We start from the raw sequence: 12,365 nt of genomic DNA on the forward strand, positions 1-12,365 counted from the left end.
AACTTTGACTGGAACGAAGTACTTTGTTGACGATTGGTTAAATAACGTAACTCTGAGCACAAGAGAGATAACGAAAAGGACGGGTGTTGTGGAGAAAAGAACCTCACTTTCTTTTCCTCTTTTGAACGTGGGAAGCCTCAGCCTCTCGTTCAGAATTAGATGTACTCAACAACTTGCTCTTCCCATTCTCATTCCTCAGGCACACTACCCTACCCGACCATGCACTTTTTATCTTCTTCTAATTTTAATACATAAACATTGCTATTTAAATCCACTAATTAATAAACAAATATTTTTTATTAAAAATTAATATTTACTATACAAATTTTAAAGTATGTATCTTTACACACAATAAAAAAATTATTCATTTAAATACATAAATTACTAATTTGATAAATAATTTTGACAAATTATTTACTTATTTTGTATAAAAAATTGATATGATATTATCTATGTATTCAATTTTATAATATTTTATTAGTGTCAATAAAATCTTGTATAAATATATTTTATCATAAAAATTTTAAATCTTCTGATAATACTCTTACTAGATCTCAACATTTGTTATTCATCTAGTGTCTTAAATAGTAAAATGTATTAATATTTTTTTAATTAAATCACCAACCTTATTATATGTTAATATAAAATTAATGATAGCTATTATTTAAGGGAGGGTACTAAATCTTCTCCGTTACTAAGAGTACCTAGATTTTACTTTATAAAATATTTAAAAATATATAAGAACTCATTTATTGTGTGCAAAGACACGCATTAAAAGAAGAAAATATTATTTTAATTTGCAGCAGCCTAACCCAAGAGCCAAGATCCACCAACTCAAATTCACCAACCCATTCCGATTTTTTATTCCTTTTTTCTTGACCTCTCTTATTTATTTATATATTTATTTATTTTCTTATTACACGCTTCATTACTTCATGGTTGGTTATGCTTTCCTCTTTGAATCAAATCGTCATCTGCATTGTCTGACACCCGTCCTTTCGCATTCCCATCTTCATTCCTTATTTTTCCACTCTGATTTGTGAATTTAACAACTTTTTCTGTTGTTTATTGAGATCTGCATCTTGTTTCGATCGACCCATAATTTGTTGTGGGGTGTTTATCGCCCTGCTCAACTCTTTCTGCAAAGTTACCAACTGGGTTGTTTCAAGATTTGGCTTTTTTGTTGAAAAGTTGAGAGCTTTTGTGTTTGGTTTTTTGGGTTCTCTGTGGGATTTCAATGGGCTGTTTGGATGATGGGCGATTCGCTGTTGAGCTTGAAAATGGTGTGAACATTGGTTGTGGTGAAGTGGGTTTCGAAGAAGAGGGGAAGAGCGGTGCCATTGAAGATGCTGTAAAGGTTTTGTTGGAGGGTCTAGGAGAAGATGTAAACAGAGAAGGTCTTAGAAAAACGCCACTTCGTGTTGCAAAGGCCCTTCGTGAAGGAACCAAAGGTGACTCACTATAAAAAGTTTGTTTATTTTTTAAATAAATTCTGATGGGACGTTTGGTAATGGTTCTTTTTAAGATATATGCTGTTCAAAGCTGGTTAGCATCTTAAGCTCTTACTATTATTTTTTTCCTGAAATCTTCATATTTTTTTGGCCTAATTTAGTAGAAAGTTGTTTTTAAAAATCGAAATGGTGATAGGTGTTGTAGCTTTTCACTTTTGCTCTGCTGCGTTTTATGAGTGAGAGTTTTTATGTTGGCCTTGTATGAAAATTTGGATGATTGGATCTAATCTTATTCGTGTTAGTTTGGTGCATTGTTTGTAATTACTTGACTGTTCGTCGATTGTCTTTTTCATGGGAAAAAGGTTGAAGAAAAGTTGGTTACAATTAAGGAAATTCATTTGTCTTTTATTGTTAGATGACTGTCTTACTTATCCAAAGGCTTTCTGTAATTTCAATTTCTTTTTACAGTATAATATTTGTCCTTTCTTTCTGAGTAGGACTGCCCTGCTGAGAGGAGAAAAATGAAAGGGATAGGCATAGGTAGTGAATACTAAAGTATTAAGGGTGGTTTTGGGTAAACAGCTTACTTAAGACTTATTTGGTAAGCTCTTTTTATATGAAGCTTATGACGTACATTTGATGGTGAATTTTATTGGAATAAGCTGAAAATAACTTATTATGATAAGCTATACCAATAAGCTTATAGAAATAAGCTAAAAAGAGCATATGAGAATCGTTATTTTTATTGGTTGTCTATAAATTCTTCCAAACGCCCTCTAATTCACCCTCTCAGCTAATTCCAACTTAATATTTCCTTTATGGAAATAGAAAACCATAGTTAATTTTTAATTTCTTTAATTTTTTTGTCTGCTGTTACTGCCTGGTGCATCACCACTCTAGGTTGGTTTGGATCTTGTTTTGGAAAATCTAAAGTGCTTAACCAACAAGGAATATATTTGATCTCAGTTGCATGTTGTGGAGAAGATATTGGTTGGTTTTGGATATTGCCTTTCTACCTTGCTTTAACATTTCTAGCGTCACACATGGCTAGACCATCCAACAATTTGGAGAGGGACGATAAATAGTTTATTGGAAAATGTTGATGTGTTAAGCCAGTCTCTTCACTGCAACATAGTATTTGACTTAATGTTCTTTGTAAAGTTGTTGAATTACATGAATTCTTTTTTTTTTTTCTTCTTTGTCAATTACATTTTGCCTCAGTTTGGTCTCCTTTCTGTGTTTATGTGCTTCTGTAAATTTGATGGCCTTGGTTTGGTATCCAATATTATCATTTTCAAGTTTGAAAGTAAATTGCTTATGGTCATTCTTTTTCTTAAGGTAGAATTACCAAAGAGATAATCATTATATTATTCATCCATAAATCAAGATGTTGCACCACAAAGTACTGGTCTACATGTGTTTTTCCTGGAGACTATTCATTTGTCCATCACTCTATCAGTTTTGAGGGACTAATATCGGGTAAAAAACGTGTTTGAATCCAATAGGAGGCAGTTGCTAGATGGCTGGATGCATTTTTTTTCTTTTTGTTAGCTTTTGCATTTCTCTGGGGCTTGGCATCTGGTTTCAATTTTTTCTGCATTACATAATTACCCAAGTATAATGGTTCTATTCCATAATGAAGTACTGACCTTGGTACACTTGCTGTAAATGAGAAGTGTGTTTCTTCCTCCAGTTTTGGTTCGGTTCTTTGTGTTACATTTGTCTATATGTTTCCTACATGTGTATGTCCCTGTAGCATTATATTAAATTCAGAACAATCATATTTTCTTGACTAGTACTGTTACTAATCATATGTAGATCTCTGTTTCTTCCAGGTTACAGACAAAAAGTGAAGGATATTGTTCAAGGTGCTTTATTCCCTGAAGCTGGTCTAGATAATAGAGTTGGTCAAGCAGGTGGAGCAGGCGGACTTGTGATTGTTCGGGATCTTGATATGTTTTCCTATTGTGAATCCTGCTTGCTTCCGTTCCAGGTCAAATGTCATGTGGGCTATGTCCCCTCTGGTGAAAGAGTTGTCGGTTTAAGCAAGCTCTCTCGAGTTGCTGATGTATTTGCAAAACGATTGCAAGAGCCTCAGCGTCTTGCAGATGAGATTTGTTCTGCTTTGCATCAGGGAATAAAACCAGCAGGTGTTGCTATCATACTTCAATGTACACACATCCACTTTCCTGACATAGAATCAGTCTTTCTTGACTCAAATCACCAAGGATCGGTGAAGATACTTATTTCCTCAGGTTCTGGGGTTTTTGAGAATGAAAATGCAGATATATGGTCTGATTTCTTTAGTCTTCTTAAATTTAGAGGCATCAATATGGATAAAATTCATTTTAGAGGATCATCTGACCCATGCTGGTGTCCTTCTCAATCTTCTCTTTCTACCAAAGTTTCCTCCAAAATTGGACCAGTCAATCCTATAATGGTCACTGCAGTAGCTTCAATTATCAAATCTTTGGGAGAAGATCCACTGAGGAAGGAGCTTACGGGGACTCCAAGTAGATTTGTGAAATGGTTGATGAACTTTCAATACAGTAACTTTGATATGAAGCTGAATGGTTTTCTTTGTGGTGGGATAGATTCTTTGAATGTCAATGAGGAGGTTAACATCAGCAACAAAAAGATGTACTCTGAATTAAACATACCCTTTTGGTCACAATGTGAGCATCATTTGCTTCCATTTCATGGTGTCGTTCACATAGGATACCTCATATCCGACGGATTCAATCCTATTGGAAAATCACTTCTACAATCAATAGTACACTTTTATGGTTTCAAGCTCCAAGTTCAGGAAAGGCTTACCAGGCAGATAGCTGAAATCATTTCCCCACTGTTAGGTGGAGATGTGATAGTAGTTGTAGAGGCAAGCCACACATGTATGATTTCCAGGGGAATTGAAAAGTTTGGAAGTAATACAGCTACGATTGCGGTGTTGGGACGTTTTTCAACCGACCTTGCTACAAGGGCTTTGTTCTTGCAGAGCATTCCTAGTCCTACATCTTCTGGAGAGCAATGATTTTTGCTTGAGCTTGAAATAATTTAGTAGTTCCAATCATTCTTTTTTCAAACTTCGCTGTCAGCAATTCAGCAGCCTAAGCATGTATTAATTCAGAAGATATCCTTTCATGGATAATCTCATGAAGTTTTAAAGTTTCTCAAATTTTGTTTCAGTTACACAGATTTACAGCCAGAAATAGTCTCTCAAGTGACAGTCTGATCTTGATCATTCTGTCTTCTTAAGTCTTTTACATTGTCATTATTATACCATGAATCCCTTGAGAAAAATTGAGGCAATTCGCCCAGATTTATATACTGCAGACCCTGCTCCTAGGATGTTATTGATGTTAGTCTACCCTGAAAGTTTATATTGATGTTATAGAATGATTGTTATAAATTTTGATTTCCATAAATGAAGGTTCACAAATTTTGCTATGGTATTCCAGTGGTGGAATGGAGATCACCAATAGGTCAGGTAGATGTATTGAACTGATCATGGTTATGTGAATGGCGTCACTTCGTTAAATCATGATGAGAAAAGCTAGGGAAACATGACTGCAAGCAGAGATCTTCAACAATAGCTACTGTTAGATTGTCCCTATGATAAAACAATTTTCCTATCACGAAGAATCGGCTCATTTTGAAGGAGCAAAAGGTGAAATATTTTTTTTTAAAGAAAAGAATAAATAGCTTTGTATTTTTAATATAATAAATATTTGTTTAATATTATATTATTTTCCTTAACCTTATAACATTGCTGTTGATGAAATCAATTTTTTGTAAAGCTCATACTACTAATAATGCTTCGAATTATTTAAAAAAACAAACAAGTGTTAAATGCCTTTTGTACTTTAATACGATAAATATTTTTTATTTTTATGAGATATTTTTTTATTTTTATTTCCTGAATTAGTGCTTCAAATACTTGTTAACATTTGTCCTTTTTCAAAATATTGTTTTGCATTGAATTTCACGCACATATTACTATTAAAGAATAAGGACCTAGATACACATCTTCTAGAATAAAGATAATCATTAGTTGGTTATTTTTTTACTGAGCTGTATAATTTTTATTTTTTTTCATTTTATTGATTTTCTTGTACAACCTATAGGTAGTATTGGTTCTCTTGATTCCATATAACAAATTCGGTTAGGAATAGTGATGCATAGTATGTTGTATATATAGTACTCCTTTCTTGTAATTTTAATAGAAAATTTACAATTTTCTTGCAAAAGCCTTTAAGTTTCTCTTTCTCAAGTTTTATTTTCTGCTATCATAAAATTAACATTGCAAGACCAAAAACAATTGATCACACATACACAGTGTCGCCAATTAAATGGAAACCACGAACTTCCAAATTACAACTCTTTTCTTCAAGCTCCATTATATACTACATAACCATTATTATTTACAAGGCATGTCAACACTATTTACAGCTACCATATGTGCCGAATTTTATGCCACTCGATTTTGGGTTGCTTAATTTTCACCTTTGAACTTGTGGCATGAACTTTTCTACCACGAGCTTGCTGTTGAGGGGCATGAGGCTGGTGTATGAACTTATTTTGTGTCATGCCAATAGCAACTCCTATTCCTAGAATCAGCAAAATCATGCATAGTGATAAAGATATTTTATGAACCTGCAAGCAAGACCAGTTAGTAAACTTGATAGAGGTTCTTTTGGCATTGGCAGACTGCAAAATCTTAACAACATAACATGCAAGGATGATGAAAAATTGGCAAACCATCAGCAAATTCCTATTGTCTACTGTATTCATGTAGTTATTTCAGAATAAGAGCTTTCTTTTTATTGGTGCCCTTAAGAAAGTCTGAGAAAAAAAATATAGAAACTATTAAATGAAAAACATAGGCATTTAATATCTTAAAAACCTAAAAATAAACGGTCTTGCTAACCAGTGCAGTAATGCCCCAAGGGCACTGATTAAGGGATCAAAAGTGAAAACTTTTCTCTAGAAATTACGCTGAGATGCACTGAAAATCGGTAAGAGATGTATTAATAACATTTTTTAATAAAATATTTTTAGTTCTGATTCCTGAACGCCCTCACAACATTGGTTAGCATTTGGCAAAATAAAGCATTTAATACTTTCTTGTGTAAATGTGAGATTAGTCATAAATGCATTTTAAGAAACAATACCACGGTAAATAAAGACTAAAATATCCCACAAAATCATTAGAAAACAATAGCAGCATGGATTCCTAAAGTACACTGAATGACAACATCTACAGCGGGTGTTATCCAATTATATCAACTTCAGAAGCTGTAAAATGCGAGCTGGAATCATGGTAAGAAAACTAGAACCATATTAAAAAACAAAACTAACTGTTCATAACTTTTATATTAGATTTGGGAGAAATAACACTTAACCTTATCCATAACCTTGTTTTTCTGAGGAAAATTTCTGTCAGCATGCTCGAGACTATATCGTAACATTCCAATTATGGCAGACTCAGTCACTGGACAGTCACAATCTGCAGCATAGATAAGAAATTGTTCTGTAAACTTATTGACATCAAAGAAATTTAATGAAAGGAAAGGTATCAAGGTAAAACTAGAAAGCCTGCCCGGGATGTCAAAAATTTGCTTTGTTGGTGGAATTCCCAATAACTTTCCCAAATGTGCATGGACACGAGCACGGTCAGAGAATGAAAGGAGATCTCCATGAGTGAAAACAAGTACAGGCTTGTCATCTGCAAGTATTAGAAATAAACTATTAGATTGACTACAGAGAATAGTAATTTGGTCCACAAAGTATATAAGATGAATGATGGAGCGATATGCACAATATTTTCAACTAACATCAAAAGTAAACAGTATGACGCCCTCAATTTACACAATGCATTATGCACAAGCTACTACACCAGCATTGCAGAGAACTTTGAACCCAAACAATATTGAACAGAATCTACTGACTAAAAGATAGTCTTTCATAAATGTTCAGACAACACAAAGCACAAATTTTAAAATGTAACCATGTAGAACAAGTGACTCTTGAATATCTACTGGAATTGCCTATTTAAATTGCACTATTTATTATTAATGGGAATAAACAAAAGCATTGAAAGCCTTCCAAGTTTTAGACACTATTTTACAGGACAAGACATTTAATGATTTAAACAACTGGAATAAGTTAGATGGAAATAAAAAGTAATCACAATGTTTAGTTCACAATTGTCTAAGTTTTATAATACTAGGACTATCTTCCATGTGATAGAAACTGGAAACTAGAGCTGAAAATCTTAATTGTATTCACACCAGAATTCAGTTTCTGCTATTGATATAAATTGATATCAATAACAGAGAGCTTGTATTTACAGTGTAACTCTTGTAAAGAAAGGAAATGGAAAAAAGGGAAATAAAAGAGAAGGCTCTATGCCAGGTCTTGTGTCTCCCCTGTTCAAAGGTCCCAGCTCCCACTCAATTTGTGCCTGCCCCTCTCTTCCTAACCTATCACATTTAATCTAGGCCACAAACATCCACTCTTATCTTATCTTCTCTCTTCTCCAGCAGTCTAGCCGTGTGAGCACTCAGTTGTATGTTAGTGAATATTTCCTCTTTCACATTCCTCAAGCAAGACAGACATGAAATTGTGTGCATCTTCTATCAAACTCCAACAGCCTAAGGCAGAGGGTAATGCAAATCTCTGAATCTGCATGCAATTGCATCATACAGATTAAAACTTAATTTACTTTAGAAGCATAGCATCTTAATTATCTCAAAATAAAATAAAACCTAAAAGAGAAAACCAAACAAGTGCAAGGACATAACTCCCCAAACTATCAACCACTTTCACAAAGAGTTTATATGGGACTAAAAGATGTCTGAAATATTCAGGATGTAGAAAATAATCAGAACAGCAGACTACTATGCATTTGTGCCTACTGCCCAAGATTTCATGGGGTAAAAGAAAGATGAAAAAGAGAAAGTTATGCATTTTTCATATGGAAAATATTCAATTATGAAAGTTTAAACAACATTATGTTGCATTTGTGGTTTTCCTTCTTGTCAAGGTGGAACTTCATTGGTGAAACCTAGGTAAATTTATATTTTCTTAACTGGCAATATTTATTGATTTGAATGCACTCATAAGCATACCACATTGCGTTAGAAATCACCTTTCAAACTAGAGGTTTGGATCTAAGCTCAGGCCAGATATATAACAGATCAAGACACAAGATAAAAGTAATATATGACTTACGCACAGATAATTTGTTTTATAAAGGACATAGGATCAGGTAATCATGGTATTTAGCCTCAACCCTTGGATGCAAGAAAGTTTAGCTACAAGGCCAAGCTTTATATGGCTTATCATATAAGTGTCACGTGCTCCTTCCCTTAAAACCCTTCCCCCAAAAAATATAAATAAAAATTAAAGCAGAGAGAATGTATTGCCAAAAATGCCTATAACCTAGGAGAGACAGGTATAGGAAAGCAACCGTCTTTATCAATTAGGTATAGAGGGTGGAAAAGGATATAAAAGAAACTAAATACACTGAAATTAGTATTGGCTTGATCTAATATGATGTACTACAATATGATAAAATCATAAAGCATTAACCTGTATTTATACTATATCATAATCCTAACTAAACAAGGAAATTAATTGAGATAAGAAAATGTAGAAACTAGTCCCATGAGATAATCTAAGATACTCTAAATTATTCTAAGATACAATTTAGATATTATTGAATATTATTCAAATGCTCAAACACTCACTTTCATTAAAGGAAAAAACACATGAGCTAGTCATGCAAATACCTTTGAATGACAGGAATGGGCAATTGAAAGTAGAAACAATTGTTTCAATGTACTGTGTCTCCAAAGCACTGGTATTCTCCATTGCTTTCAGAACCAAAAGACCATTAACAACATAAATTACAAAATTAACTTTTCTGGTCATACTGGAAAAATAACCTTTCTTGTGAGCTTTACCCTTCAAACTTTTCCTCAATTTCTGATTGTCAGTTTTCCTGATAAAAGATTTGTAGAATTTGATGTAAATATTAATATATGAGTAAATTTGGAATGTTAACTACATTAAATATTCAAACCTGACAACAAGCTCTCCATGGTGAACACCTTTGGTCATCCAACTCTTCAGCATTTTAATATTCTCATTCTGGTGCGAGGTATCTGCCAAACTACGTGTATCATACAGACAGATAGAATTTGAATCTCTTGGAATCATATACTCCTGGAGGAAGTATGTTCCATCCCCTGTAAGTGAATTATCTGAAATCAAAAGACAATTGGAAGTTTCTTAGGTGAATAAGCAGTGATTTACCATGAAGTACAAAGATATATATTACAATGAAATGATTTTGTTTCTTCATTTTTCAAATTGACATCTAAATTGAAGTGCAAAGAATTATACATGATTCTTGTGCTCTAGCTGGCGCAAATTTGTCATTCTCAAACACCTTAGAGATCCTATTTATGAGACTACTTTTCCCAGATCCACTAGGACCAACCAATAAGAGGCATGTTGTCTTTGGTACATCATAATCTCTTAACTTTAAGCCACCAACCTTCTCAATCCATGCTCCAGGCTTATAGCTGTGACAATAAAACCACTATGAAAATCAATTTTAAATCTTTTGAGGATTCAAATCAACACTCATGATAAACTTACTTCTGGTCTGCAACTATGCATGCTCTCACACAAACATCTAAAAGTTAATTTTAGAATGAACTGCACATCAATTTCAATCACAACCTCAGAATTACAATTTTTTATCAAGCGAAACAGAGAAAATTAGGGTAAGAAAGAAGATAGGCATTGCATGTAGAAACAAAAAATAAGATATCAAGAACTAACAAATATCTATGGCCCGATCTGTTTGATACTGTTCTCAATTCTTTTTCCCTACAACATAGTTTTCATGAACAAAACAGAGAAAAATTCAGTGTCATTTAGTTGACAATGATTAGGAACCAGACCACCCCCTAGATTACACAAACAAACGTGCAAATAGTGAAAGAAATTGTGGCTGCTCTGCTTATTTTACATAAAACAAGACAACTAAACTGAAGTGGATGCGTTTGACTAACGTCCTACATTCCTTTTTCAAGGGTTCAAAACAATTTCCAAAGACGAAGAAACAAATTTTCAATGTTTAAACAATTTCAAAATAATTTAAAATAACCTGAGGACTTGTCAATAAGACATATATGGATAAGTACATAAGATGTATACATAAGTTCAAATCAGCACCTCAAGATGTTTTCTTTTGCCTCTTTCAAATCCTCACTACGAATCTCCAATTCATCATAACTTTGCAGGATTTCTTGGTAGATACTGGACCTTTTCCTTTCATTGACTTCAAAATCAACATTAGATTTAGAAGAAAGCTGTGTACTTTCTTCAAGAATTTCACTAAAAATTAACCCATTTTCCCCATCTGCTCTATTGTCTTCATGCTGCAAATCCAGATTATCCCTGAAACATTAAAAAATCACAAAATCATGACTGTGTCACTGTCAGAATACTAATGTCAAAAAGTGACTACAAAAGAGGATAAAGAAGTAAAGGAATCAACTTTAACCCTAAAACAAAACTTCAGTGCACCGACCAAACCAAGATGCACAGTTCAGTTTTGCTAATTTTCCCTGAAATGCCAAATTGACATTTATATTGTATATATCAATGCGACTCTTGGTCAATGACTGGTATGCAGACACTATGTTTTCTTGTGACCCTATAATTGCCCTCCTATGTCCTAACAAACATTTACAAATTGAAAAGCCAATCACTAAAATTGCTTGAAAAAATTTAATTATATACTTTCAAAATTTTACGACATCATTGATAAGTAAAAGAGATTTCCTTGTAAACATAATATATGTTCAAATGTTTGTTTGCACAAAATGTAGATTTTGGCTTCTTTAAAGTGAAGAGATGTGTAAGGTGAGAAAGTGATCATTTATTTACCTTCGATTTTAAAATTAATTATATGTAACAAATGTTTTAATTCAAATCAACAGTGGACACTTCCGCACTTTACACATCTCATAACTTCAAACCTTCTTCTATAATACATTTATAGCCTTTTTCTTAGCAGAAATATTAAAAAACAAAAAAACAAACACACACAGAAACAATTACATAATTAAATATAAATTATAATAGACAACCAATCATCAATTATAGTAAATTTTAGGCGTCATTATAATCTAATCAAACAAACACATACAGTATTCCCATCCTTCTATTTTATCCCAAATTTGTAGCAGCATCTAAACAAACTCGAAGAAAAATAAGGAATTTAAACAAGAATAATAGCAACCATCACAAAGTACCTGAGACTGAGAGCAGAAGGGGATTGCGAAGAAAGCAAGGGAAAATTCTCCTCCAAGCAATAATCTTCTTCATCTATACCTGAACATTGGAACGCGGGGTAATTTGGTCAAACAAAAATAAATCCATGTTTCCTTCATAGAATTCAAAGGAAAAAAAATGATTTTGGCGAGAGCAAGAGAAAGGAAAATGAAAAGAACCCATGAAAGGCAAATTACCATGAGAAAGAGTGGAATCACCACCCATACTGATGCTGATGCTGATGCTGATGCTGATATGGTTGCTATGCTTAATGTGTTGCGTTCTTTTATAGTCAATGGTTTTGGAGTAAAGACAACATCACTATTTACTCACCCTCTGCTTTCTGATTCTGGCTAAGTAAAGTAAAGTCAGAAGAAATAAATTAAGGTACCTTCGTGTCTACGAAAATGGACACTCATCATCTTTATTTTTATTATTATTATTTTTATAAAAATCAGAAACTCCACGTTTCAATGTTTCATTATATGACACGAAACCCAGTTCTTATCAGTAAACTGTGCACCGAATCGTCTCACAAATTTGCCATTACTAGTTGTTGGG

The 12,365-nt window shown here is 33.3% G+C and overlaps 2 protein-coding genes across 2 annotated transcripts; one reads left to right on the plus strand and one right to left on the minus strand.

Annotated features, from left to right (window-relative positions):
* Positions 1 to 766: 766 nt before the first annotated feature.
* Positions 767 to 5,839, plus strand: LOC113849214 (GTP cyclohydrolase 1-like). The gene is made up of 2 exons (XM_027478952.1): positions 767 to 1,451; positions 3,287 to 5,839. Exons 1-2 carry the CDS (start codon positions 1,238 to 1,240, stop codon positions 4,480 to 4,482), a joined length of 1,410 nt encoding a protein of 469 aa, XP_027334753.1. The 5' UTR covers positions 767 to 1,237; the 3' UTR covers positions 4,483 to 5,839.
* Positions 5,840 to 5,886: 47 nt separating this feature from the next.
* On the minus strand, positions 5,887 to 12,029 carry LOC113849408. Its single transcript, XM_027479307.1, has 9 exons — positions 12,002 to 12,029; positions 11,796 to 11,858; positions 10,701 to 10,929; positions 9,861 to 10,042; positions 9,538 to 9,718; positions 9,245 to 9,456; positions 7,051 to 7,176; positions 6,854 to 6,957; positions 5,887 to 6,104 (listed from the first exon to the last, which is right to left on the minus strand). The coding sequence occupies exons 1-9, from the start codon at positions 12,027 to 12,029 to the stop codon at positions 5,901 to 5,903; spliced, it is 1,329 nt and encodes a 442-aa protein (XP_027335108.1). The 3' UTR covers positions 5,887 to 5,900.
* Positions 12,030 to 12,365: the final 336 nt, after the last annotated feature.

This window comes from Abrus precatorius, unplaced genomic scaffold, assembly GCF_003935025.1.
Source record: "Abrus precatorius isolate BTA unplaced genomic scaffold, Abrus_2018 Scaffold9, whole genome shotgun sequence".
NCBI lineage: Eukaryota > Viridiplantae > Streptophyta > Magnoliopsida > Fabales > Fabaceae > Abrus > Abrus precatorius.